Source organism: Strix aluco, chromosome 2 (assembly GCF_031877795.1).
Source record: "Strix aluco isolate bStrAlu1 chromosome 2, bStrAlu1.hap1, whole genome shotgun sequence".
NCBI classification, from domain to species: domain Eukaryota; kingdom Metazoa; phylum Chordata; class Aves; order Strigiformes; family Strigidae; genus Strix; species Strix aluco.
In genome coordinates, this window is record NC_133932.1 from 1091299 (window position 1) to 1117893 (window position 26595).

Sequence of the window (26595 nt, forward strand, 5' to 3'; positions counted from 1 at the left end):
GGCGCACGCACGGGAGGGCGGCGCCGAGGGGCGGACGGCCCCGGGAGGGGGCGTGGCCTCCGCCGCAGCCGCAGCGCCGGGCCGCTCCGCGCCGCCTCCCCGCGGCGCTCGGGGTCGCTGCGTCGGCCCGGGCAGCACCTAAAGGCCCTTTGGAGTTGGTTTTTACCTGCCCGAGCGCCGCCGGGCCGATGGAGCGCGGGGAGGCGCGGCCGCTGAGCACCCAGCGGCGGCAGCCGCGGCTCCCGGTACAGCCGCGCCCTGGGCAGCGGCCCGGGGCTTCGCCAGGTTCATCCATGACGTTCAATATACTTCTAAAACTGAAATCTTGTAAAATAAATTTCAGTCGAAATAACAGCAGTGGAAACAAACTGCACGGACCAGTAGAAGCTGTTTTCTCCTTTTGCATTTAAGGTGGGAAATACAATTTTACAAAACGTGTGCATTTCTTAATTACTGCTTTTGTTAATGACAATTCAAGTGAGATACTGACTCCGGTAATAACAGAATTATGGAAAGGTTATAACGCGTGTACAAAAACATTAACAACATTTACACTAAATAACAGATTAGTGAAGTTAACACTGACAGCCAAATCATGGTGTAAACTGGTGCGACGCCCCTGACCTGCCTGAAGGCTGAATTTGGCTCAGTACCTGTGTGAAAAACGTGCTTTTTACACAATATTAACAATTTTGTGCTTTCACACGTGCCTTGGAATTTTTCCTCCTCAATATACACCGTTTTCAGCTAGCACCAACCCCACCACAACGCATTCATACTCACACGTGCCCTTTTCACATCCAGCAACAACTTTGCTCAGCTGGTTTTGGAGCTGGAATACGCAATAAAAGGCATGCAGATAAAACACTTCGAGTCAGCTGAGGCAAGTGTATACCTTAAGGAGTGCTGAGTACCATGAGCAACGGTGTAATGATAGCAGTAATGACCTCAGTGCAGGGCATTTGCTGGCAAATACTGGGATTTTTAATTATTTTTCAGTGAGTGCCCACAGGTGCCAATTTATCTAACACACCAGAAGCAAAAAATACAGCAGCGAGGGCCTCACTATTATTAGTTGTTTCATTCCTGTGTTATACAAAGAGCCATCTTGCTGGTGCTTAAGCGTTCTTGCTTTAACAGCCTGTTCTTAATCAGCAAACCATGTACTGAATTTTAAGCATGCAGTTATATCTTACATGGGAATGTAATGGGATTCAGGCTAGTTCATAAAGTCAAGCTGCTTTGTCCAGAGATGGACATAAGCTTGTGCTGAACTGTATTTCTGAGTTGGGAACACAAATAGGATGTCTAAATACAGTACTGGACTGAGGCTCTGCCTCAAAAACGGTTTGCTTCTGTGCCTCTGAGTCGCACACAGTCATAATTTAACAAGTGTACACCCAGTTTTTGCCCAGATGGAAACACCCTGCCCCTGATTTCCAAACAATCTGCGGCAAAAACTCGTACAAACCACTTCTGGGGAAAGGTGGAGGCACGGGCGAGCAGACACAGAGTAAACAATGAAAATCCTTGGTCCTGAAGTCCATTGGCTACTGACACCCACCCCCAAGGAATTACCCTATTCACTTACGTCTCCCTCTCTTTGAGATAAGCAGTAAGGCAGGGCTGTAACCCCCACAAAGGAAGGAAGGCACCAGCCCGGGAAGGCACTGCAAGGTTCCTCAAGCCGGGCACACTTGTATGATCTACCTCATCTCTCTTTTTGTAACAAACCTTTCCACCTTTGCAGCTCATTTCACTGTCAGAAGCTTGACTGTTGCCGAGCTCCCCCCCTTCTTTGGCAAGCAGGGCTGACCAACCCGCTCAGAAAGGCCTAACAAGGTAACGTCTGTACAGTGCTTAAGAACAAGCAAAGTGCAATGTAAGTGCCAAATGTTCTTATTTTAGAGATTAATGAGTTAGTACTCCAAGAAATATACGCACTGAGGTAACTATAGCTTAAATACTACATTCCCTCATGATTTAAAAAAAACAAAAAACAAAAAACAACTTACAGAACTTTTCACTCTAGAAAAGATGAATCCTGAATATGAAGTGGTAATACCTTACTTATATTCTGTCAAGCTTACCACAGCCATAGAGCGCCCTTTTAGCAAAAGCAAAACCAGGGAGGTGAAGTTCTCAGAGAAACTTAAGAACTCTGCATTGATGATTTCCTCCAATAGCATCTTTGCGATATTTCCAGCACAGGTCTGCTCCCACACACTACATCTAGAGAAGCTGGTGTCTCATAATGCAGGAGCAATGCACAATCCACTTGCAGATCTAGCATTCTGATAGCCAAACAGCCAGAAATACCTGCTAGCAAGGGTAAGTAGGATCATAATTGGCATGAGCTCTCCGAAAAGTTCAGGTTTTGCCCTTAGTGAAGTCCACGCTCCTCATTTGGGAGTCTGTGACAGTAAGGCTGTACGTAGTATCCACTGCACGAGCTCCTATCAGAGCACTCCAGCTATCAAGTATAAACGGATTATCCTGGTGGTCAGAAAAGGATCAATGCAATAATGAATTAAACACTGCACATACTTTTCCTTTTTCATTCCTGGATCGGCTTTGGCCAATAACGGACCCAAGATCCAACAGACTAATGATCTGGTCAGGGAAACCAAACCCTACATTCCTATGCACTGTGTGGTAGATTTAAGACATGGCACAAAAGAGTCAATAGCACCCTAAACAGTAACCAAATACTGCTGTAAAATGTTGATGTAAGTACCAGAATTCTCCTGGTTTTCAAGTGTTGATAAAACACTGAAAATACCCCGACAAGGTATCCTGGTTCTGTTGAAGCACTAACAGCTGTCGCAGATCCCGCTTAGTGGTTTCATTCTGCTCTCTTACTCCAGTGCTCCTGTCAAATATTCCCTTCATCAATGCTCTGCAACTTCAGTCTTTGGCCAGCGTGGGGCCTGATACCACGCCGTGTGTTCACACTGCCTCCTGGCAGAGTCCGCACAGGGAACAGAGCTCCTGGTAAAGCATCTTCCCCAAACAAGCTGATTTTCACATCAGCTTCAATAGCTTTTGCTAAACTGGATGCGTAACTGTCCAGAGATTTATGGACTTCGGCTTTTACATGAAGAACAGAATTCTTCGCAGCTTCTGGGGAAAAAAAAAAAAAAGCAACATATGAGAAAACAAAGAGTTGATCAGCATGGCTGCGCAGCTGCTGGAAGGCCAGTGTTTTGTAAAGGTATGATCATGCCCTCTGCAAAATAACTACCCTACAGAGCGCATTTACCAAGGGTTCCTAAACCATTCTATGAACACAAAGCTTCAGAGTGACCTCGACAGGTCAAGCAGAGAAAGATTACCTCCAATTCAAGTGGGAAAAAAAAAAAAAGATCTGATGAAGCAAAGTGCTTATACACATTTAACTTTGAATTAAGTGTATCTTGAATGATTTTCTGAATCTGAACCTGCGCACGCAGGATTTTATTGGTCTGAATTTGTACCCAACTGAAGTCAACAGCCTGATTTCTGCTTACTACCTGGAGTCCAGGATTAGGGACAATGGGAATTGTCTGGCATCAGGCAAGAATTCATGCAGAAGACAGGAACAGAACCCTCAATTTGTACTTCCTCTGCTGTAAGCATGACTTACAGCGATTCTCAAGTGCATTTGGACTAAGATCTCACACTTCATTGACATGACAGTTTAAGAACTATTTTATACTATGTTTTAAGCCCAAACATCAGATGTTGTGTTTATGCAGTCCCCAAATCCCAACGGCTTTTTCCAAATAGTGATTAAAATCATCAGTCTGTTGTCCTTAGGCTTAAAATTGTTCCAGCCACACTGTGGGACCCACCTCTACTCCCAGTGGGGAAGCTGTAGAGCTCTCCATGCCAGGAGAGGTTGGAGACTGCAGTTGCAGACAATAGTGTACTTCTTCCTAACCTTTTATTACCTTGGAGACACCTTCTCTTCAGTGTTGATGTAGTTGCTTTTGTAGCTTCTGTATAGCTCTCTACCCACCATGTTGAGCAACACAGGTGCTTGTCCTAAATGTAATTCTTCAGTGAGGCTACTGAAATAATTCAGAGTCTCAGAGATCCTGCAAACCCAGAGACATACCAGGGAGAATTGCTAAACCTGTGGGGAACTTTTGCATCTTGCACTCTGCTGCACAAGAAATTAGATGCCTGCCCCCACATAATCACTCAGAAAGATAATGGGAAACGTATGGTAATGTATTTGTCCAAGGAAATAATCACCTCATGCTAGGAAGAGGGCAAATATGAATTTTGCCAAGACGTTTCAAGATAAAATTCCACAGAAAGAGTCTTCTCATTATTTCAGAATCATAGAAATCAGTCAAGTTTTATTATTACTTGATTCTAAAATGCATTCTGCTCAGTTTTGTACTGTCCGCAATCATTTACTGTTTGGTAAATTCAGTTGTTATTATCAAGTCTTCTAGTCCTATTATTTAACTATCAGCTTAAACTAACTTTGCCATATTTTACAGATTATCACAGCAACACTTTGCTAGCACCGAATCAAGTGAGTTGACTGAAAAAAAGTTGTTCATCTATTTTCACCCATATGTGCTGACAAACATACTCAGTAAAGTAAGTAAAGTAAAAAAAAGTAAGTGAAACAGAATGAAATTATATTCAGACCATTGAAGTCTGTAAATGGAAGAATTTCAAGTCTGTGAACGACAAAGTTGAGAGGAGGCAGCAAATGAGAAACAGCGGGATAATGCAATTAAAGTACGAGGGCAAGAAAATGTATTCCCTGAGAAACACAAACCAGACTACAACAGCCACCAGATGAGTGGAGATGCAGAGAGGATACTGCTGTGCAACATAAATGGTGTGTGTGCCGGGAATCCCAGCTTCTAACTCTTGTCCTTGTCTGCTGCTAATTGAGAACTGGAGGAAAGACCTGACCTTACTTGCTGTTGTACTCACATGGTCAGGTCTGTCGACATGAACAGTGCTCAGATATGTTTTAAGGCAATTCTGAAGGTCCTGGGAGGCTTCCTGAACAGGCAGTATAGTTGGTTCTGAGCATTTCCATACTTAACACCTAAACCCACCTTTAATTTGCTCCACTTCATCCTCAAATGTCACTGAACTCCTCCTTCGAGGAGGACAGATGCAGTGTGGGGCATGAGGGCCATCTGAGCTATAATCTTCAAGAAGCATTGCATCTGTTCCTGAAACAAAGCAAGAGTTCTCAAGAACGACATAGTAACACTGGGATACAATATTTAAGTGGTGGCAAAAACTTTTCAGTCTATAGCAGTTTCTGCAAAAGTTGTCTAAACCCAGCTTTTATGAGTTAAATTTCAGCTTGAATTAAACACTAATTTTTAATCGAAATAAACACTAAAAAAAAAAAAAGAATGAGGTCAGAGTTTTCATTCAGAGCATTCGGAAATCTTTTCTCATTAGCCATCTAAAACCTCAAGCAGCTCTGAAACGCTCAGCTGCAGAGCTTATAATGTCAAGAGGACAGCAGACAAAGGTGAAACCCTACCTTCGGTAAATAAAGGGTAAAATTGAGGGCAACTCCCCCCATTTCCTGGTGAAGACAAGAGGCTAACAATGGCTACGGAGAGGCAGACCATAGCTGCCAAATGTCATGTTTGTAATCAGACCTGGATGGAAATCTGAACTGGAGAATTTTCTGTTCAATTTAGTTTGTCTCTAATAACTTATTTTGGTTTTCTTGAAGTGTATTTTAATGGGAAAATTCCCTTGCTGGTTGAGAATGATTTTTGGCTGATGAGTCTTTCATCCAGTCCAGGAATTAATTTTTTTATTTCACCTCCCTGCCTTGCTTTGCACCTTCCCAATATAAAATAGCGTTTACAAGCACGAGGAAATTCATCTCGGCATCTCTGCAATGCTTTCAGACACAGGGCAAGACTGCAGCCTAGACCAGACCTCCCCTGCAGTGCTGGTCTCTCTGCTGTGTAAGGGAGAAGCGGAGCAAGCGCTTCGGGGAGATGCTAGGACAGTGTGGAGTGAGCAGCCCTCAGGGAAGCTGCTGTCGGAGGACACAGCTTGCACACATTCGATGTGTGACACTTTACTATCAGCCCATTTACTCCTGTGATGGGACAACAGGCCTGGGACAAAGAGCCTTCACAGGTTTCAGAACTCCTCCAGACGGTGGCTTCACATTCCTCTTCACCCACTTGGCTGCTTTTGATCCCCAAATTTATTCTTTTTGCAATAAGGAGGTGTTCCAGCGCCCATTTTACAGGAAGTGAAAGACATCACTGGGGACGTACCTCTAGACAACATACTGCTCCATAGGTCTAGTCTTTGCTGACAATTCATTGTGATATAGCAAAGTGATAAACTTTTTAAGGCGAAACTCATGCGTTATGTCATATGTCTCCCTCCAGCACACAAGAGAGAGAACGAGCTGCTGCCCTACTACACAGTCCCAAAAAAGCTAACCACTTTCTGCGCTGTTCTGTGGACCAGCTGGGTTTGAGGCTGTCTACTGAGCACACTCCTACTAATCTCCAAGGGTACCGGATCCTCTTCAGAAACACAGTATGCAATGGAAGGGTTGCACTAGGAAGAAAGAGATACTTTGTTCCACGGAGCAGAATTTTAGTGCATTTTTTTCAAGTAAGGCTGGTAAAGAGACTAGCCTCTTACTCTTACAGGGTGGATCTTTGTCCTTGGAATAACTGATCTTAAGGCAGCATTCCCAGCAATTGGGACTCAGATCTCACTTCATATTTTGTGTACAGCTGGCAACGCTTGATTTTTTTCATCTCCTACTACTTCACCTGTTTTTCACGACATGAAAAGCCCAGCTTCTGTTTACCAGGGCAGATAAAGACACAGCTGCATTGCAGGCCACGGGATCGTGTACTGCAGCAGGCAGCACTGACAAGGGACTAAGGCTTCTTTCTGCTCTTTAGTTCCTCAGAATAAAGGCATCCAGTGAAACAGTATTTCACAGGGGATCAGGGTACATCCATTCCCAGGCTACGGACTGTACCCCCTCCATAACAGTGGCATCTCTAACAGCATTCACTGTGTATTTAGCTTGTTCGTTTGTTTAAACTGCTCCGTACCATACCTCAAAAGATAACACAACCTCCTCTTAACTGAGGCTGGTTTAGCAGGATGCTATTCTCCTTTATCACATACAACTGCAGAATACCCACAACAGGCATAAAACTACCAGCGTAAAACAACTACCAAAATAAATCTTAGCTCCACAGACTTCCTTTACCAAAGTAAGAAACAAACCTCTAACACCAAGCAAACGTTAGAAGATCACCCTCTGCTGTCTCAAGAGCAGAAATACTCTTTAAAATAACTAGTGCAGTTAAGGAGTGGTAGCTGAATTAACTGCCAGAAAAATCTAGCTGCAGTACTGGATAGAAAATTAGTGGCAGAACTCTTTCCCCCTTTTCCAAACCACCTTCAACTGAGAGGTCTTTAGTAGTGATGCAATTACTGTTGAATTAGTGATGAAACCATCCTAAGTGTTTATGTTTGTACTGCAGGATGAACAAGACAAGGTCTCTTACAAACCGGGAAACAGAGAAGCACATTCTCCACAGCACTTGGTTGCTCTGTTCCTTGCAGATACAGGGAAAGTGCCTGAAGAACAACAGAAACTAAAGGAGAAGGGCACAAAAGCAGCAAGTCCTGTTCCCAGAACACATTATGAAGGGAGGATCATCATTCCTTAAACAGTATTTTGCAAGTAAATATATTGAGAGCAAGGAAGGAAAAAAGCAACTGCAGCAGTTTTGTTATAACGGTTGGACCAGATGCTTCGTGTCATCCATCCACCAAGAGACATCTGTGTGCATAAATACAGACTATCCCAGAGAGTTCTGCCAAGTTACAAGTGCAATCTTCTGCCCAAGAAAAGAGAGCAAGAGACTTTTAGTTACCTGAATCCTGTGAGCAGCTGAAACCTGTGTCTCCTGTGCTGCTGCTGTTTCCTAACGGCCGCCCACCTGCCATGAGGGCAGTGAGATGAGGAGACAGTCCCAGATCTGCAAGAGTTTTGTTCTTGTTACACAATGAATGTTTAAAGGGTCTGCAATAGTAAAAAGCTCTTCCAGTAATACCCACTCTACTGCCTTGTTTATTATTCTACATACAAAATTCACTTTGCTGATCCAGGGTGCACAGCGTCTGGACTTCCCCTCTTAGAAATTCAGTCAGCAGCTTTCAGGTATCCTTGGGAGTCCTGCCATGTGGCAAGTCTCCTTTCTACCTGCACCATCTCCCTCCCACTCTTTTTGCAATTGCATGTGTTTTATCAGCCAGCCAGGCTGCACAGGGAGCACGTGCACTCAGAGAGATGGCGATATTTGCCAGACACCTTCTAGACAGAGACAAACCTGGTAGCCACCAGCAGCTGTGACTGGCCGTTAGCGTGGCAGGAAGTTCATGAGCAAGGCTGGGGCACTGTGATGCCTGGCTTCTTTCAAATCCCCCAAGCAAGAAGGGAGGAGATTCTAGGATTCCTACAAAGATGCTGTCTTTGGATCACACTCAAGATTCATCGTGGGTTTGGTTGTGGTGGGTTTTTTTTTCCTCTCCCTATCAACCTCGAGCTAATACACCTGATAAATTTGAAGCTCTCAGCTTCTTATCCCTTGTGAAGAGAAAGAACTTTCCTGTCTTTTCCCTCCCACCTCAGTTCCCAATTCATCCATAGCATCTCCTGGACACAGATTTGCCAAAGCTCCAGCAGCTTGTGATGTGGCTGCAGCTGCAGAACTCTCATTTAGATGGGTTCTCTCCCAGTGATCCCAGGTTGCAGAAAAGATAATGGATGCCTTGCTGCTCTCCCCTTCTTTCTGCATTTTAGATCTTCCTTCCCAATTAACTAGCTTCAGTTCCTGCCTCTGCACAAAAAGTCCTAAGGGACCCCATTTCTGGAAGCTTCTGAACAGGACCAGGAAAATGATCAAAAAAAAAAAAAAAATCAGAATTTCGTTGCATTGCTACTTTAAAAAAAACAAACTCTGGGCAACTGAGGCTCTCAGCCTGCAACTTGGGGTGACAAATAGTTTTACTCTTTTACATAGTTTTACTTTATGATAGTTTCTTCATAACCGTTAAGCCTAAAAACTGAATTTACAGCACTAGTAACACCAGTTTAACTTTAGTGGATCTCAAGGAGTTGTAGCATAAAGCCATGAATCAAAGTGCTGCAAAATGTACTACTGGTAGTGCTGAAATCTGAGTAACACAAAATAGTAGGCAGATGAAAGGAAATGCTTGAATGAGAAGAAAATTAATTATTTTTAACCTCATCACTATGTCTTCTCCAGCAGAGAAAATTTTACTAGAGTAGGAGGAGGTTAACTCCCGCCAAAAAAATTTCTCCTTTCAAGTGTCCACGATAACCTGAACAAAAGACTGCTGAAACCTCCAGAAACATCCCACTTTGTTTCCAGAGCCCTGAAACATGCCAAGCACACGCAGACGTTAAGCCTTGCTCTTACGGGTGTTAAGGAAGAGTGCCTTTTGCAGCCGTGCGTCTTACCTGTGATCCTATTGGAAATGCTGAATAACCTGGATGTCCTATGGCGCTGAACGAAGGACTCGCGGTAATACCGATCCCCAAAGCACATTCCTAGTAGTTCCTTGCGCACTGTCTTGTTCCACAGTCCATAAATTAGTGGATGGCAAATGGCACTGGAAAAGGACAACCACGTAGCTAATGTCTCCAAGGCAGGGGAAATACTGTTTTTTCCCCAAAGTGCCTCTGATGTAATTACTACCATGTAAGGCCCCCATGTAATCACGAAAGCACCGATGACAACCAAGATGGTGATGAAAGCTTTGCACTGGTTGGCTGAGTAGACAACCCCTTGGAAAGCGTTCCTTCGGCTGCCAGAAGAGGACGTGGAGGTGCTGGAGTTCTTCCTCCCGTTCCTCTGGGAGTCCTCCTCCACGATGATGACGCTACCACAGTGGATTTTGCGGGCCTTAATCCTTGCCACGCGGAATATGAATCCGTAGCAGATCATCATGACCACGAAAGGCAGCAACGCACACCAGATCTGCCAAAAGGCAGTGTAGCCAGCCTCTTTATGCCAGGCCGCCACACACATCCACTTGAACTGGTCAAACTCCAAGGATGACCAGCCAAAAAGGGGAGGGAGGCAGCCAATGAGGGAATGTAGCCACACATACACAAGAGCTACCACTGCTCTGTTGCCTGTTATCTTCATTGGGTAAACCATTGGGTACAGGACAGCATAGTACCTGGTGGACAAGAAAAGAAGGAGTCAACAGGAGCACAAAAGATGCACAATAAAAAACCCCCATATTTTAATGATGTTGGTATCTAGTTCTCTTTCCTCCAAACCTCGAAGCAGGCTCAGGGACCCTGTTTATAAAAATTACATGTAAAAATACATATCGTTGCAGTCAAGATTGCAAAACTTGGCTGAAGGCACACATGCAGCTATGAAATCTGTTCCTACGTGTGAGTGCATGTTTAGGGTATAATATGGAACTTAAAGTGACTGCCTCTTGTTTCTCAAGTAGTATGTTATCATACCATCAATAGCTTTAGAAAACTCTAGATGCCTGTCTGCATTGTGCTTTACTGATGACATCACTTTCTTCTGTTCTGTATCAACATTTCACAAGGGGCTAGAGGAAAAAAGACACTACAACGGTACGCAACGTTATTCACTGCAGTGCTTCTCAACTCTATGAACAGCCAACGAGTTGCTCTAGGGAACGACGAGGCAATTCGTTACGATTCACTAGAAAGAGCTGCTTACCGGTCTATAGCTATGAGTCCGAGAGTAAGCATGCTGGCTGAGCTGATCAGCATGTACAGCAGGGCTGAGAAATTGCACCAAACGACTCCGAAGATCCATTCCCGCCTGATGGAGCTGGTGACGACAAAAGGCAGCACCAGTACGGAGAGTAGAAAGTTGGAGAGGGTCAGGCTGAACACAAACTTGTTGCTCAACGTGAGAAGGTAAGACTTCCGATAGAGCGTGACCACAATCACCAGGTTGCCCAAACAGATGAAAATAGCAATGACGATGATAGCGATGGACTCCGTTACTCTGACCGCCCCATCTTCGTGCGTGGTGAGGTTCCTCAGGCCCTTCACGCTGCTGAGGGAGGAATTGCTGCTCATGGTCAGAGCGTGCAGAGTTGGAGCAGCCAAGACATGCTGAGCAGCTAGAAGCAGAACAACGCTCAGAAACATTCAGGCAAGATTTCTTCAAACTCTCTCCAAAGACTGGAGGCCCTTTTGCCTGCGTGAATTAAAATTTACCTGTAGGATGCAGGAAACCATTTTAGATGGGAAAACGAAGGGGCAGGCCTGTGGGTACACCAAAGAGGTCAATGACAGAGCCAAGCCTAGAACAGGGAAGAAACTGTCTGAAAGACAAAAAGAGGTGGAGGGGGGGAAACAAGGAAGAAAATTAGCACATTTTACTTTAAAATTTTCTAAGGATCTTACTTGTTTCTAAGCCATACTTACCAGCTGTGCATCTCACTCAGTCCCTTCATTTAGGCTGTGAAGAAACACCAGGAATGTCACTATCAGTCTCTGTTTCTCTCATTTTAAGAAAGTCACTTTTTGAAAAAAAAAAATCTGCCTGTTTATCCTGATTGTTACCTTGTATTCTGCCTATGCAGCATTTACTGGTGGTCTGCAGACGCCTGGCCAGTCATACTCTGCTGTCTCTTTCTTAAGAGTCACTAAACAACATTCAAAGACTCGGGGATCATTGCACATCCTTTCTCAACATCGCTTCTCCATGTTCATGACCTTAGCTACAGCTATTTTATTGCCAATACCAAAGGACTGGGGGAACTGGCTTTCTGTACATGAGGTTTGTGCATTAAGCCAAAGTCCACCCTACAGAAATGTTTTTGTTTTGTGAAACCTCGGTATTTCTCCCAATTTCTCGGCAGCCTTCTCCCTGCTGACTGCGACAGGCGCTCCTACCTACTTCATTCAATCCTTCACCCATCTGCAGGCCAGCATACTGAAGAAAAAACACCACCAAAAAGTGCAAATACGCAAACCAGAAAACTAAAGAGTCTACCAATTATAGATTAACATTTTGTGGAAACTGGGAACTTGGGGAAAGTTCTATCAGCTAACTCAGCTGTGCCCACCCACGGCTCCCAAATGGCCGGGACTACTCACAGAAACGCTTCGTCTGCTCGGCTGCTGTGGCCTTAGGCTGAAACGTCAGGCTGGAGAGCTGTGTTTTTTCCATTTTTATCTGTGCTTTCCTAAGAGCATAATTAAAGCCATTACTGGGCCATGCTTGGTGAAACATAACTTGGCTCTTCTGTAGCGAAGCTGTCTGCCGACTGTTTGCAAAAGTGTTTCCCCTCAAGGTTGTTTCTCAACACGCCTGCACCACCTCCGTGAGCCTTTCCAAGACTTTTTGGACTGGTGCAGGTTTTGGACTGGTGCAGCCCGAGGGGCTGCGGCCGCTCCCTACAGCAGCGGCGCCCGGGCCATCCGCTGCCCCCCGCGGCGGGACAAGGCCTCCGGGAGGGGGGCACGGCAGGGCAGCCCGGGGCGGGGGGAGCATCCCATCCCATCCCATCCCATCCCATCCCATCCCATCCCATCCCATCCCATCCCATCCCATCCCATCCCATCCCACCGAGGCGTGCCGGCACACACAAAGCCAGCAGTGTCGAATTAGAGCTACTGGAGGGAGGGAGGGAGGGGGTCGCCATTTTGCCCCCGCGCTCCCTCCGGCAGCGAACAAAGGGCGGGGGCAGGGTCCTCCGCCCCACGCATCCCTCACATCCCTCACCCTCCCGGGTCCCGCCGCCGCTGCTCCCGCTGTGTCGTCCCCCGCCCCCCCCCCCCCCCCGGCCACCGCCGGCAGCGCACTCACCGCCCGCCGCCGCCACACTGAGGGGTTTCGGGTTACAGCGCCCCGGACCCCCCACAGCCACCGCCGCCGCCGGCAGAGAGGCCCCGAGCCGCGGCCCGACCCTCCCCCGCCACGGCCATGCCCCTGCCCCCGCCCCACCGCCTCATCCCGCCGCGCCCCCTCCCCGGCCTCGCCGCCCGCCATTTTCTGTGCGGCCGCGCCCCCCCCCCCCCCCCCGGGCGGGCGGGGTCCCCTCCCCGGTCTCGGCCTGCGGGGAGCCTCCCGGACACCCCCGTCCCGGCCAGGGGGGGCTTCTTCCCCGGCCGGGCCGCTCCGCTCTGCCGCCGCGGGGAGAGTCCTGCCGTGCCCCGGCTGAAGGGGGGCACCGCACCCACCCCGCGGGCCCGCCCCGAGGCGCAGCCGCCACTCCCCGGGGCCGCGGGGCTCCTCGCAGCGCTCCTTCCCTGAAAAGGCAGGAATCCAACCCAAAGCGGGGACATCCGTTTTGCACCGAATCAGGTGAGGTGGCTTGCCCCGGCAGTCAGTCGCAGAGCGGGGCAGATGCTAATTGCTAGATTTCCTAGACCCCGAAATGTTATTAAAAATAACACAGAGCAGGCTCTGGGAGTTCTTCCCCCCATCACCTCAAAACAAGGCACAGGCGAGCATCGTATAAAGGGTGAATGATGATTAAATGCCGTGCTCGTGCATCCCCAACCCTCAGCTTCCCCATGTCCTGGCAAGTCCCTCGAGCGCAGGGGACGACTGCTCCGACTTGAGCTTTGCTGTGTTTTGGTTGCTCCGTGGTTTGAAGGAAACGTGAGTTTTCCCGACACAGGCGGCACGTTCCGGTGGCTGCTGTCTCAGGTTGCCCCGGTGCCGTGGCCCATCCAACAGAGCCGGACGGCGGGTTGTGCCCCCGTGCTCGGGAAGTTCTGCGGAAGTTTGTCCTTTGGATGATGCAGAAGCGTCCGGAGCACCCAGCCATTAGTGCTGGAGTAGTAAATCATGTGTCACACTCAACCTGTTCGACTAATGCTTTTCTACAGGATTTTAAGCTCACCATGCCATCACATTTTGACATTTTTAGAAAACCATCTTTGGACAGCAAAAGATACCCAACCAACACAGGAGTGTCCCCACGGATGGATGCACCCACACGTGTCACATCTAAAACAGCGTTAAGGTGTGTGCTGGCGCTGGGTGACACCTGCAGAACCTTTGAGCACGGCCAGGGAGACCGGCCCTGGACCATCCGGGCTTAGAGCTCCCCATGACCGTCGCGGCCCGGCGAGCTCTGCGCTTGCACCCCGGGCGGGGCCGCCCTCGGGCCGGGCGAGACGCCAGCGGGGATGCGGCTGGAGGCGCGACCGCCCCCGGGCACCCGCGCGTTCTGCGCCGGCCGCTGCAGCCCAGTTCCCCGGGAGCGGGGGCTCGGGTGAGCGCAGCGCCGCCAGGCAGAGGCACCCCCCGCCCTCTCCCCGCGCAGCACGACAGCTCCCGGAGCCCGCCGCCATCCAGCCGCGCCGCCGGCACCTCCCGAGCGGCAGCACCACCCACCCCCGCCCTCCGCACGTCACTTCCGGCGGCCGCCGCCCGATTTCCGGTCTGCGCGCGCAGGGGCGCCCCCGGAAGCGGAAGCTCCGCAGGCGGCTGTTCCGGTGCTGCTGCCGTCAGGGGAGCAGGGGCTACGGCGGGGAGGCGACGCCGGGCGGGGCGGGGCAGGGCAGGGCAGGGCAGGGCAGGGCAGGGCAGGCTAGGCTCCGCCGCCCCTTCCGGCCCCTCTCGCCTTCTCCTCCTCGGCGGGGCCTCCCCCCTCGCCTTCGCCATGCACCCCGTTTTCCAGAGCAGCCGGCGCGACTTCACCTTCGGGCCGTGGAAGCTGAGCGCCGCGCGGACCCACATCATGAAGTCGGCGCAGGCCGAGAGGTGAGGCGGGTGTGGGCCGGGGGGGGCGTGGAGGGTGATCTCTGCGGGTCGCTGACCCGCCCCAGGGCGCTCTGGGGCTGGGGTGCGGGGAGGAGCCTCCGCGGGGCTGGGGCCTCACTCCCTGACAGCGGGGGGCTCGGGGCGCCTTGTCGCCTTGAGCAAGGAATTAATAACGTTCCCTGGGTGGAGAGACGCTGTTTAGCCCACTAGCTAGGGGGGGAGGTGGTTTGTTCCCTCACTACTTGTGGGAGGGTAAGCTCGCCTCTTTGGCTTGAGAAACTGGGATGATTTGCGTTACAGATGGTTTCCAGAATTCTGGTTTTAATGGTTGCTAATGGTTTTGGAGATCTGGACCTCTGTGAACTGAAGCCTGCTAATTAGAAGTCTGTTTTTCTTAATTACTTTTTAATGGCGATTAAAGTTCTTTTAAATGTGGTCCACAGACTCTCATAAGCCATTTCGTGGTAACAGCTATTTTAAGATAGAGGTTTTCATTAAAAATTTATCATTTGCTCTCTCCTTGTAGTAGTAATTTCTCCTGCTGCCACACTGTTGGAGAAAATGCTCCTGTGTCAGCATCAAGTTCTTAAGTCAGATTTGCTAATGTGGAACTGAACAGCTCAGCTGTGTAGTGCCATAGCTGACCTTGGTGGCAGTCAGATTTGACAGATACTTCTTGGTTTCTGTTTCTGGAATACATACGTGGAAACTTTGTTAGTCATGTTAAAATATCTTCATTCGTGTTGCTTTTAACTTTTCTGAGGCTAATTTGTTTCATAAAATCCCATGTCTTGAGAGGCTACACTTTTTTTTTTTACAGTAAACTATATAAACGTTATTTTTTTTAACATAACAGCATAATACTGATTTTTTTTAAAAAATAGATATCTGCCTTAAACCAGGTAAAAACTATGTGCCTTCCTCCATCTTTATCCTATCTTCAATGCCTAAAATAATCTTCTCAAACTGCTTCTGACTAATGGTCCTTCAGTTTTTGCAATTACAGGTAAGAAAACTTGAATCCTGTGATACAGTCATTTTTCTGTAATGAGGATTCAACATCCAACTAAGCTGTACCTGTGTCCTGCAGAAGGAGGGCTGTTATTAGAGTGTCCGATTTTTATGGGGTGTTTGTGAAGACTTACTTTGTAGGATGCTACCTCTTAAAAATTTTTATTCTTAAGATCAGGAGGTTGTTAACTCTCTTCGTTGTCTGTGAACACGAGAGAGGCTTGAACTGCCAGTCTAGAAGCCAAATTGCCTGCTGTACTCATCTTCTGATCTATTCAGTTTCTTTAACTGTAGCTATTTTTAAATAGTCACCTCTTAATTTTCAGAAGTTACCTTTATCTGTTTAGACGTTTTTGAGGGACATATGGTTTTTCAGAATGTGTTGAAAAAGGCTAAAAAGTAAAGTTGCAAGAGCCACAACATAAGCTTGAAAGAACATGGAGGATTTTGCAGGGTAGGGAAGAGAAGTCCAAAATCGGCCATTTAACTGTAGGTCTTGGTACCTAGCATGAGATCCCCAAAACAGTTCTTCCACTTCAAATTTGAAGAGTCAGGAACTATGCAGTTGCAAAACTTTTACTCAGCTTCCTTTTATAACGTATTTCTCATGGCATTTTGCTTTTTTTTATTGCTTGGGGAACATCAGTAGGATCTGTCGGAGTTTTATTTCTGGCAAATGTATATCACAAAAATCTCTCAGCAACCTCTGTGGAAAGGTGAAGGATTAAATGTGCCATAGCCAACTATGCTGGAGTTGGCCTTTGCAGGTCAAGGAGCCTACACTTGATGAAATGGAAAGGTTCATAACGTTATTCTGCCTCCTTTGGGAAAGACATAGGATCTTGCTCTCTAGACGTACGAATTTTCTATTTTTGTTTCAGTTTGGTTAGCATACTGTTCTTTGGTATGCAGGGCTACGGAAATAACCACTTTTGTTCAGGAATGTCGTCTTATCAATGTGAAAGTTGTGCTTGGGACACTTTTTTTTTTTTCCCTCCCCTCCATAGAATTAGTATATTTCCTATAGTTTTCTTCTCCCCAGATGTCATATATTTCTTTTTAATCTTGATAAGTAAAGCAGGTAGTGGTAGGGGGGAAAGGAAATATGTGAAGCCTTTTGATAATAAGGTCCATATGTATATAAAGTGGTGTTACATGTGTGTGTTTTTATATATAGTGTATGTATATATCTACATACGTATAAATAAGTGTAAAGACTGATGTAAACCAAAATGTGAAATGGGATATTTTGAGATTTTCTGCAGGGGTCATGCTTACTTGGTTCCTGCAGTACTTTGTTCAGTTGTGGCTGTGGCTTTCATACTTAAGGTTGCAAATACTGGTATGTGTTCTCTACTAGCTTGGGAAAGTACTAGAGCACAGGTAGTGTCTTCTGTGCTTCTCACATACTCTGCCAGGGTTGTTCTCAGCCCCTTTTTGTAGAATTTGGAGGTATGGACCATTGTGAAGTGAATCTAAACTTGCTGACAATGAGTGCTCCTTCCTAAAACTTCTTTCTGGCACCTGCTGAAGTAGTTCATGGATCATCCAGGGATTTGCTACAACAGGTTGAAAGCTGCTACTTCTTGCTTATGAGAGTTTGGTTTGTTTTTTTCTTATTTCTCACATATCAGCCTTCTGTATGAGCCTGATGGAGAAGGAATGTGTTAGGAATACTTTTGTGGTGGAAAAGTGACTTTGGATCAGTGACTCTGCAATTCGCGTCAGGTGATTAAACTGGGAAAACAACAAAGTTTTGCAGAACATATTGATGATGTGTCTTCTAAATTACCATGGTCTAAAGAATACTTATATCAAAACAAGGCCTGTTTTCACTGAACTATAGCTGAGGGATCTCTCTTCATGGGACTTTTATTTTTCTGTGCAGATTGGCTGATGAATTACACATGCCTTCCCTGCCAGAGATGATGTTTGGAGATAATATCCTAAGAATACAGCATGATCGTGGTTTTGGAATTGAGTTCAATGCAACAGATGCTTTAAAATGTGTCAATAATTGTCAAGGTATGATCAAAGTGGCTTGTGCAGAGGAGTGGCAAGAGAGCAGGTACAGTATTTTATCACCAGTGGGCAAGTACTGGTGTGTTGTATGTGACACTGTTACAAAGTAGTTAAAAAACCAGACTGAACTCCTGAAGAACATGTTGCACTTGGTTTTACCATGGATACAGTGTGTGATCACAGAAGTCACTTGGCTTTTTTTTGCCACGCTCATCCTAGCTGTTAAACTGGGTCAACTACATTTTTCAGTTGTGTCTTGGATTTCTTAAAATAAACTACAAGCTTAACATGGCTTAATGTTGTTTCTGTTTACTCAAACTCATAGGGCCTTGAGCGTTACAAGATTGTGCTGTGTGGTGTTTGAAAGTGCAAAATGCTGTACATACTCAAACCCTTAGCCTTAGGAATATAACAGAACAGTTACCATGCATGAGAACTAACTGTACTGCTTAGTATGTACCAAATTAGTTGCAGAGCACCTAGAAATAAAGCACAGAGAGAAATCGAAGCTGTCATGAAAACTAAGGCAAATAGCAGTGTTAATGATTGCGGTGTATTATCAGCAGATTGCTTTCTGCCTACTTAAAGAAAAAATGATCTTGAAATACAAATTTTTCAACAACATTGAACTAAAATCTTTATTTTGACTCATAGGACTGTCATAGTGTTAGCACAGGAATTCTCATAATGGTTTTCTAAGTTATTATAGAAACAGATGATGTGAAAAAAGCAATACTGTATGATTAAGTCTTGACGTCATCATTGCAGCACAGACAGTGCTGCTGGTTTTCTCGGAAGAGTGTGGGAATTGTAATACATAATGTTATGTGAGGTTATAATTTTTTAAGAATTACTACAAATTACTGTTTCTCACTTCAGGAGTGAGACTGAGCACACTAAGGAAGTTGTAAAGCCGTATGATTGGACTTACACAACAGACTACAAAGGAACATTGCTGGGAGATGCTGCAACCTTAAAGGTAACCATTTTCTCCTTGTTAAATGCTGATTGCATATTGTTTCAGTCAAACACAAACACCTTTTTTTTGCTTCATAGTTTCTGACTTCAAGGTATCATTTGGGCTTTTCGTGTCTCAGCATGTTATCTTCAAATCATGGCTTATTTTAATAACTGTTGTGGTTTTTAAAGGCATCTTAGGATTATATAAAAGGCTGCTGTTGTGTCCCTTAGTGAGGACTTAGTGAGTAAGATTCATGGGAATCTTCAGCACTTGCTAGGTGCCCCTCTGAGATCCTCACACACAGCAGAACTATCAACTGTGTAATTCTCTAGTATCTTTACTCTGTTGCTTGCCCATTTGTCTCAGCAGATATGTAGATCTGACTGCTTTCAATGGCTTTATGTTTTTCTGCAACAGTAACTCCTCATTTAAACTCACAGGCCCTCCCTTGTCTTTATTTACTATAAGACTGAAGTTCCCAGCTTCTCTTCACTGTGTACAGACTGCTTGCTGCTAAGCAGATAATCTATTAATTCAGTAGGATTGCGTTAGTTATAGATCACTTGGATTAAAAGTGCAGCATAGAAATAATCGATGTCTTGTTGGCCCGTAGTTGTTAGGCAGCAGAAGTGTATGAGTGTATATGGAGACCATGAGGTGGAAAACATAGAGGTGCTTGATTTCCATGGAAAGGCTTTATCAGAATCCTGTTCAGGGCTTGTAGTGGGCTAGAGATACTAAAGGCATGGAATCCTGTTTATAACCCACAGCTTCCCATTTATATGTTAAACACAAGGCATCTTCAGACGTTTTGGAATACAGAAAATGAGAGAATTGTTTGCAGATGAAACTCGACTGAGGTTGCATCCAGGGGGAAGTTTATTCAGAGTTTTCAACTCTTGGTTTTTGCATTGATTGACGTTTTCTCTTGGAAGCTTAGGTTTTAATTTCAACTTTTTCCCTTAGAAATTCAGGATGTTTTAAGCTTAGTGCCCTGAAAGCTTTTTGCTTTCTAAAACTAGCAATTGTGGGATTTAAAAGCTCAGGACAAACTGTGTGTAGCTTGGCAACAAGTTAATGTGCTAACTCTTCTTAATCTTTTTCTTTAGGTTGTTCCTACAACAGAACACATAAATACAGAGAAATTGAAAGCCAGGGAACAAATTATGTTTTTTGAAGAAGTACTTCTGTTTGAAGATGAACTTCACGATCACGGAGTGTCAAGTTTGAGTGTAAAAATAGTGAGTACTGAGAGGCTTGGTGTCTCAGTTGGCTAATGTATTCAAAATGCAGTCACTTCTTGCATGTTCCTTCTGGGATTTAAAGTTTAAAATGCAAAGTTCTTTATCCTCGCTCTTAGAAATACAATCCTACTGGAAACTATGTTGTCTTGAAGTCTTTCTGTCAGTTGCTTCAGGCACCAATCTTTTCCTTCTTTCTGCATCCTGCCTAAGAATCTTTTGAGACGGTCTGCCCTGCTGTCCACTGATAGCTGTAGCGTATCAACGGCCCAAATTTTGATTTTACTACTGAAAGCTCCTCATACTATCTTTTGTTGTGAATATCTGATGTAGATAAGTGCATACTTAAAGCAAAACTTTGTAATATGCTGAATGGAACATCTTTATTTTTGCAGAGAGTTATGCCTTCCAGTTTTTTTGTGCTACTGAGGTTTTTCTTGCGGGTCGATGGGGTACTTATCAGGATGAACGATACAAGGCTTCATCATGAGGTAAACCCTTATTCGCCATCATGAATATTCTACCGATGCTCCCTTGCCATGTTATTTTCAGAGAAGACCTGCTGATATTCCTGTAATTTGATACTGATTTTGGGGGCATAGAGGTTACCTGAACTGAACTTTCAAGTGTAATTTGTCATTGTGGTGGTGCTGAAGTAGCAGCAAGTGCTGGATGCCATGGGGCTAGGTATTATATGAGCAGAGGAGGCTACCCCTCACGTGAAGTCATCATTTAAATATATTTGACAGACGCAGGTTGGAGAGGAAGTACAAGAGGAAAAACAGGCAACAGTAAATGGTGTGATATTATTCTTCTCCTCATCTCAGTAAATGCTTTTTGGCTTGTCTGATATATGACTGCAAGTTTTAACTTGCAAATAACTGTCCATACTACATTGAGTTCTAGTATCTCATAAATAATACAGAACATAACAGTTTTGGTTTGCTTATTCTGTCTAGCTGTGTTTGTACTGATGGTGGGGTTCTAGCTGAGTAAAGATTAACAAGCATATTCAGTCATAGAATTTATTTTTTTTTCATGCATGCATGCAGAAAGGTGATTTTTTGGGAAAAAGAACATCTTTGTCTTTGTGAATTTGAACGTAAGTTTCTGCTCCCAGGTGAAAATCTGTGGTCAGCCAAATTCAAATGCTTACTAAATTCAATGTATTTAAAATGTTCATTTTGCACTGATACTAGATGATAATTCTGTCTTAATTTTTGCCATTTTTTTTTCTCATTAGGCTGATAAGTCCTACATGTTGCGAGAATATACATCCAGAGAAAGCAAAATATCAAGTTTAAAGGTACTGCATTTTTTTGAATGTGTTGGTTTTTTTTTCTTCTCTCTGCTTTTTAAAATTGCTTTATGGTCAACATAGAAAATACTGTGTCAATAAGTCATTCTTTGTTAGGCTTAGAATTGATACAGAGCAAAAACCTTTCTGCTTATGCAACATTTATTTTGGTGATTTAAGGGCAGATTTGCGTTTGTAAATGCTCAGATCACATGACAAGATAAGGGGTTGGGTTACTTTTTCTACTTTTGGGTTAACAAGATTGAATTTTTTTTTTTTTTTTTTTTTTAATAGAACTGTGCAGCACGAAATCAGGTAGTCCATGTCCCATGATGCTAAATTTCAGGGCTGGTTGTATGCTTGCAAGTAGTATTAAGGGTTAAAATCTGTTTGACTCATTCAGTTTTTCTCAGATAAGTTTAATAGCCCACCTTAAAACTCTGGTAATGGCTCAGAATAATTTGTGGCACACTTGGAGTTGCAGCTGTTGATTTTTATTCTTCACCCAGCACCTGATCTTGGGTGTTACTGTTACTTCCCTTCTCCCTTGTTTTTACTTCACCTGTAAAAAGTGAATGATATGTTACTAACCTTCTGAAGGAATATTTTTGCAAAATTCTTTTCTTTTTGAGGAAAGGGGCACTGTGTCATTTCTTAACAATATGTGATCCCTATAAACAAGACTGAATCCAGACATGAGCTTTTTGATAGTTTCGTGGGTTTTGAAATGCAAATCAGCGATCGAGGTTTTACTTCACCTCATGTTTAAAAATTATCATCTACGCTGTTAAATAATTTTTGCTGCCTGTCGTGTTAGAGAGGAGGTGCATATGGCTTTTCAGTTCCCTAGATCAGCTTGCGTAGGTAAAGCAAAAAAGATTCCTGCTTCACTTAGGTTTGAAATAATTGAAACAGCAGTATGATTCCTTGCGTGTTAGGGGTAGCCAAAATAAAGGTCGCATTTGAATAGCTCTGGATCCACTTCTTAAAGAATGTTGTTAGAAAGTTTGAAGGTGGTTTGCTTAGTATGTATTGTTTGGGTTTTTTCATCAAATGTCTTGTATGTGATGAAGTTGTCTACAGGAATCTCCAGAGAAAGATACTGATTAACTTAATGAAACCACCTAATTTCTTCAAATATGAAATTAAAATATAATGAGTTTTAGTATTTCATATAAATATCTGAGGTGGACTTCATAAAACTAAGACACATATCGAGGTATATCGGTTATCAGTAGCTAAATCTGAGCAGCTCCAGTGAATATACTGCAATGGCTGGAAGACATTAAGCATGGGATCCCTTGTGGCTCTCCTAGTCTCATCTAGAGCTAGAACCTCAAAAAGACTGTTTGTTACATTCAAATGATAAATACATTTTTTTAAAATATTGTAGCTGTTCATGAATGTGTCTGGCTTTCTTGTGCTCTTATGATCTGCTGCTTAAGGACATTGATACCTTTCCTTAGCCTATTGATCCACACAAGGAGTAAAAGACTGTATGTACATTTAGAGTTACAAGATCAATTTTAATAATCATACCTGACTTTAGGTGTTTAAATCAGAGAAATTATAGATTGACTGTAAAAGTTTGGGTTTGGAAAAACTCCCCCCCCCCCCCCTCCTTTCATTCACTTGTTTAATGTAAAATTTTTGCTTCTTAGCACGTTCCACCTTCCCTGTTCACGGAACCTAACGAGATCTCTCAGTATCTACCCATAAAGGAGACAATCTGTGAAAAACTAGAATTCCCAGAGAAGCTGGAGCCTAAACCAGAAGCATCACTGGAAACCATGTGTGTTAAGTCTAAATAAATGTGACTTTATATGGACTTGAAGTAGACTGGAGATAATGTGATCACGTAACCATTGCCATGGGGGGAGGTTTCACTACAAGTGGAATAAAAGAATTTGGCTAATTTTTCTGTAGCCCTGAGAGAAAACATTTCAAGCAGGTTTTGCTAATGGTGTTTTTTGTTTATTTTTTTAACCTGTATCTGGAGTTAATGATAGACTCGTGGTGAGTTATAGTTTTCAACGGCACTGGAGAAAGACTCTCATGATTAAGAGTCTGGGTTCTGTTTAGTTCACCAGTTAGGCAGGAGTATTGCCTGGACCCTCCACCATAAACACTTCTATGAAGATTTTGTTATTGCTGCTTCAGATGCTAAGAGGCTACTGGAGTCATGAAATTGGCATGATTTTATTGAGAAATCATCCACAGTAAAAAAAAAAAAAAAATTTTCCTCTTCATTTATTTTGAGCTGTTGGTCCTAAACTACACATTTTTCTTGGCTTCCCCTACTGTGAGCTGATAATCAACTAAGTTACATTTTGGAGTTTCTGATCCAGACTCTAACTTAAGAATATTAATTTCATCTGAAGATAGGTTTAAGGAGAAAAAAACCCACATTCGTTTGACACTATATAAAGGTAAAATTACCTTGTTTCTGCGGCATTAACTCCAGAGCAGGAGAAAAGCTGGAGGTTGACACACACATGCTTGTAAGTCTGTTCACAAATGCTAGTTGAATCTGATGCCAGCCCGATTTCTCTAGGCAGTTCTGGAGACTATTGCTTGGGGTCTGTGTGCTGCTACAGTCCTGTACTGTATTGGAAACGCTTTGTACTGTCCTGACCTTCTGTTGGACGTACCGGATGGTGCCCACGTGTGATGGTTATGCTGCCCTGACAGTCAAACTGCTACATTGCAGAGTAGCTTGAAGCTGGGGAAGAGAGGGGTGTTTAGTCTCTGCTCCCTCTGCTGGTATTTGCAGTTTGAGAACCAAGATCCTATATAGCCATAAAAGGATGCTAACATGTATTCCAGATACATCGTTTGGGTTTATTTTTACAATTCTTTACATTCTGATATTAATAGAAGCGTGATCACGTGTATAGTCATGGTTTTAACTCAACACTTTGTAGCTTAAACTTTCAGTATTTGTATTGCTTTTGAAAATCCCAAATTATGTTAATGGTTTGTCCTACGAATGGGGGAGCTAAACAGACTTGTCTAAGTTTCCTGCTCACAATCAGTGAAGTGCAAGAAGCAAATGACTGTAGCGAAAAGCAGGCCTTGTGGTTTAAGGTGATGGCAGATAGGAATGCATACACGTTCTAATTTCTTGGAGTTTTTGTTTAAAAATCTTCATACTCTATACTGCATGGCTTAATAGAAACAACCCATCTCAAAAGCTGGTACCTGACCAGGTCTTTTGAGAAATGGTTTTCACTTAGCGAAGACCCTGGGGTTTTTAGAAAAAAGTCTACTGCCATCGAAGTGACTGTTTTCTTAATAAAAACAAACAACAGACTTTGTTTCACTTTTGAGGCAGCCTGGTCTAATGAATTGATTATAAGGTCAAAAGGCAGGAACTAACTGCAGGTTTTCCTGTGTCACTGATTTACTCTAACGACAGGGAAGTCACTTCTCTGTGCCTCAGTTCCTTGTATGTAGAAATGAGAGTTGATACACACCTACCTCACTGGGGTCTGTGAGGATTATTTTGTAAAAAGTTATTGATTAGAATTTGTTTTCCTTAATACACCTTCAGCCTTACCTTTGGAATCCTTTGGAAAGGATTATTACTGCAAAAGATCTTATGATCCATAAGGATAAAATGAGTGAAGAAAACTGAAACCGAACAGTCTCTGAAAGGAATTATTATCAGCCAGACATGATCTGGGTGAGTGAATTTATGGCCACTTTGAAAGAGAGGTGGGGTCCTGTATATTTGCCATTAGAGGCCTACATTCTGTTGGCTTTTTTTCATCTTCCTGCACTTGTTTCCTGGAGATTTTAGTCTCAGGATGAAGAAGGGGCTGCAAATGAAAGCAGCATGGAAGTGATCAAAATTCTTTCGGTAGCAGGATTATTTAGGTCTGCTCCAGTGACAGAGGGATATGGGGAGAGGGCGAAAAGGAAGGGAACAACAAATGAGGGTGAAGAGGTATTTTTCTGGTAGAAGTAAATCGTGGCACTTCTTTTACACTGAGCATATATTATTTTACATGCCTTAAAGGCTTACAAAAACACACTTTAAAACTGGTAGTGACTGAGAGGAGAGCTGATGTAGTGCTAGCGTGAAGGAAACTATATCGGCATTTGTTAATTAAAATTGTGATTTGGGTTAGTCAGTGATGCTAACATTATGCTCCATTGGGCTGAAGTATAGTGGGGGGAACCCCACCGAATGGACACCTAACATTGAAAGGGATGCTCTGCATGTTTAGCTTATTCTGTGTATTTTATCTTGTCCATCATACATACGAATTTGTGACCCGTTGATACAGTTGTCTTGAATGGACTTGAATCCTGACTATATAGATATGTGATATCCATCTGTTTTGGGTGCTGTGCATTTAAGTGGAACACACATGTTGGGGAAATCACAAGAACGTGTTTAGGAAGTCGCAGTTACTACAAACTAAAACTTGGAGCACTTTGTGACTCTCTTATACCACACAAATTATCAAGAAGCAGCAGCATAAACTGGTGTACCACAAGCTCTCTGGTACAGATTTTCCACAGAAAAGTACCACTTTGGACACATAATTTTAGGGGGAGGGGAGTGGGGTGATTCTCCAGCTGTTTTGTGGCGAGTTTAATATGTGGCGGTTTATATTCTTTCTTGTATGTCGCTAAATAAAATGTACCAAACGTTTTATAGTTCTGTTTTTATCTGAGCAAAATAAACCGAAATAACTACTCGTGATGCTGAATGTTACATGCGAGTAAGATGGTGTGTCCGCGTGCCTTTGCCTGTCATCAGCCACTCTGGCTAGTTATGAAAATAAGGTGGGACTTTTTCGGAACGGGGAAGAGCTGCATTAGTGGGAGGAAAATTAAATCTCTATTACTATTTCTGTAAGCTTCTTCTATTGCCAAGTAATGGAGTCCAAAGTGGTGGGAGGAGATAGGATACAGCTAGAGAAGGAAAACCGGCAGAGAGGGTGGGCTCTTGTTTTCTGAAGTCTGGCAAACACTAGGACAGCTTAGCTGTCAGGTGGTAAGAAATGCCCGACTCTCAGGGGTAAGGGGGAGTGTTTGCTGTCTCTTAAAATCCCAAACCGAGCCTCTAAATTACCGCGCCGGTAATCGGTGCTCGGCAGCCCTTCCGGAATCCCCGGCAGTCTCTGGTGGGTGCACCGGCTCCAGCAGAGCGGTCGCGGGGGGCACAGGCCCAGCTCCCCCCTTCCCAGCCCCTTCCTCCCCTCCCGACGGCAGGGCACGGCCTCAGGAGCGGAGGGCCCGCCGGGCCGCTCTGTGCCCCCTCAG

The 26595-nt window shown here is 44.4% G+C and overlaps 2 protein-coding genes and 1 long non-coding RNA gene across 6 annotated transcripts; 2 read left to right on the forward strand and 1 right to left on the reverse strand.

The window, feature by feature from the left end:
• The first annotated feature begins 334 nt into the window (after window positions 1-334).
• Window positions 335-4555, forward strand: LOC141915770 (uncharacterized). The gene is made up of 3 exons (XR_012621017.1): window positions 335-411; window positions 1751-1842; window positions 4494-4555. It is a non-coding gene; the product is annotated as an uncharacterized LOC141915770 (long non-coding RNA).
• GPR161 (G protein-coupled receptor 161) lies at window positions 389-12903 on the reverse strand. Of its 4 annotated transcripts, XM_074807595.1 has the most exons (9): window positions 12879-12903; window positions 12167-12255; window positions 11492-11525; window positions 11282-11388; window positions 10773-11184; window positions 9521-10245; window positions 7911-8015; window positions 5070-5189; window positions 389-3123 (listed from the first exon to the last, which is right to left on the reverse strand). In XM_074807595.1, exons 5-9 carry the CDS (start codon window positions 11138-11140, stop codon window positions 2876-2878), a joined length of 1566 nt encoding a protein of 521 aa, XP_074663696.1. In that variant the 5' UTR covers window positions 11141-11184; window positions 11282-11388; window positions 11492-11525; window positions 12167-12255; window positions 12879-12903; the 3' UTR covers window positions 389-2875. The 4 variants fall into 4 exon arrangements, with proteins under 4 accessions (XP_074663696.1, XP_074663705.1, XP_074663724.1 ...); XM_074807604.1 differs by lacking the exon at window positions 12879-12903 and having other exon boundaries at window positions 12167-12485; XM_074807623.1 differs by lacking the exons at window positions 11492-11525; window positions 12879-12903 and having other exon boundaries at window positions 11282-11367; window positions 12167-12485.
• A 1605-nt stretch (window positions 12904-14508) lies between these two features.
• On the forward strand, window positions 14509-25982 carry TIPRL (TOR signaling pathway regulator). Its single transcript, XM_074807643.1, has 7 exons — window positions 14509-14786; window positions 17686-17865; window positions 18699-18798; window positions 19890-20021; window positions 20417-20512; window positions 21265-21327; window positions 22980-25982. The coding sequence occupies exons 1-7, from the start codon at window positions 14686-14688 to the stop codon at window positions 23127-23129; spliced, it is 822 nt and encodes a 273-aa protein (XP_074663744.1). The 5' UTR covers window positions 14509-14685; the 3' UTR covers window positions 23130-25982.
• The last annotated feature ends 613 nt before the right edge of the window (window positions 25983-26595 follow it).

What these genes read in the sequence shown, in the direction of transcription:
- GPR161 (XM_074807595.1), bottom strand. Translation starts at nt 11,140, where the DNA reads ATGAGCAGCAATTCCTCCCTCAGCAGCGTGAAGGGCCTGAGGAACCTC. An exon ending in CATTTCCAATAGGATCACAG is followed by an intron (nt 8,016 to 9,520) that starts GTAAGACGCACG and finishes AAACTCTTGCAG; the next exon opens with ATCTGGGACTGTCTCCTCAT. An exon ending in CAGCTGCTCACAGGATTCAG is followed by an intron (nt 5,190 to 7,910) that starts GTAACTAAAAGT and finishes GCTTTGTTTCAG; the next exon opens with GAACAGATGCAATGCTTCTT.
- TIPRL (XM_074807643.1), top strand. Translation starts at nt 14,686, where the DNA reads ATGCACCCCGTTTTCCAGAGCAGCCGGCGCGACTTCACCTTCGGGCCG. An exon ending in GAGGAGTGGCAAGAGAGCAG is followed by an intron (nt 17,866 to 18,698) that starts GTACAGTATTTT and finishes TTCTCACTTCAG; the next exon opens with GAGTGAGACTGAGCACACTA. An exon ending in ATACAAGGCTTCATCATGAG is followed by an intron (nt 20,513 to 21,264) that starts GTAAACCCTTAT and finishes TTTTCTCATTAG; the next exon opens with GCTGATAAGTCCTACATGTT.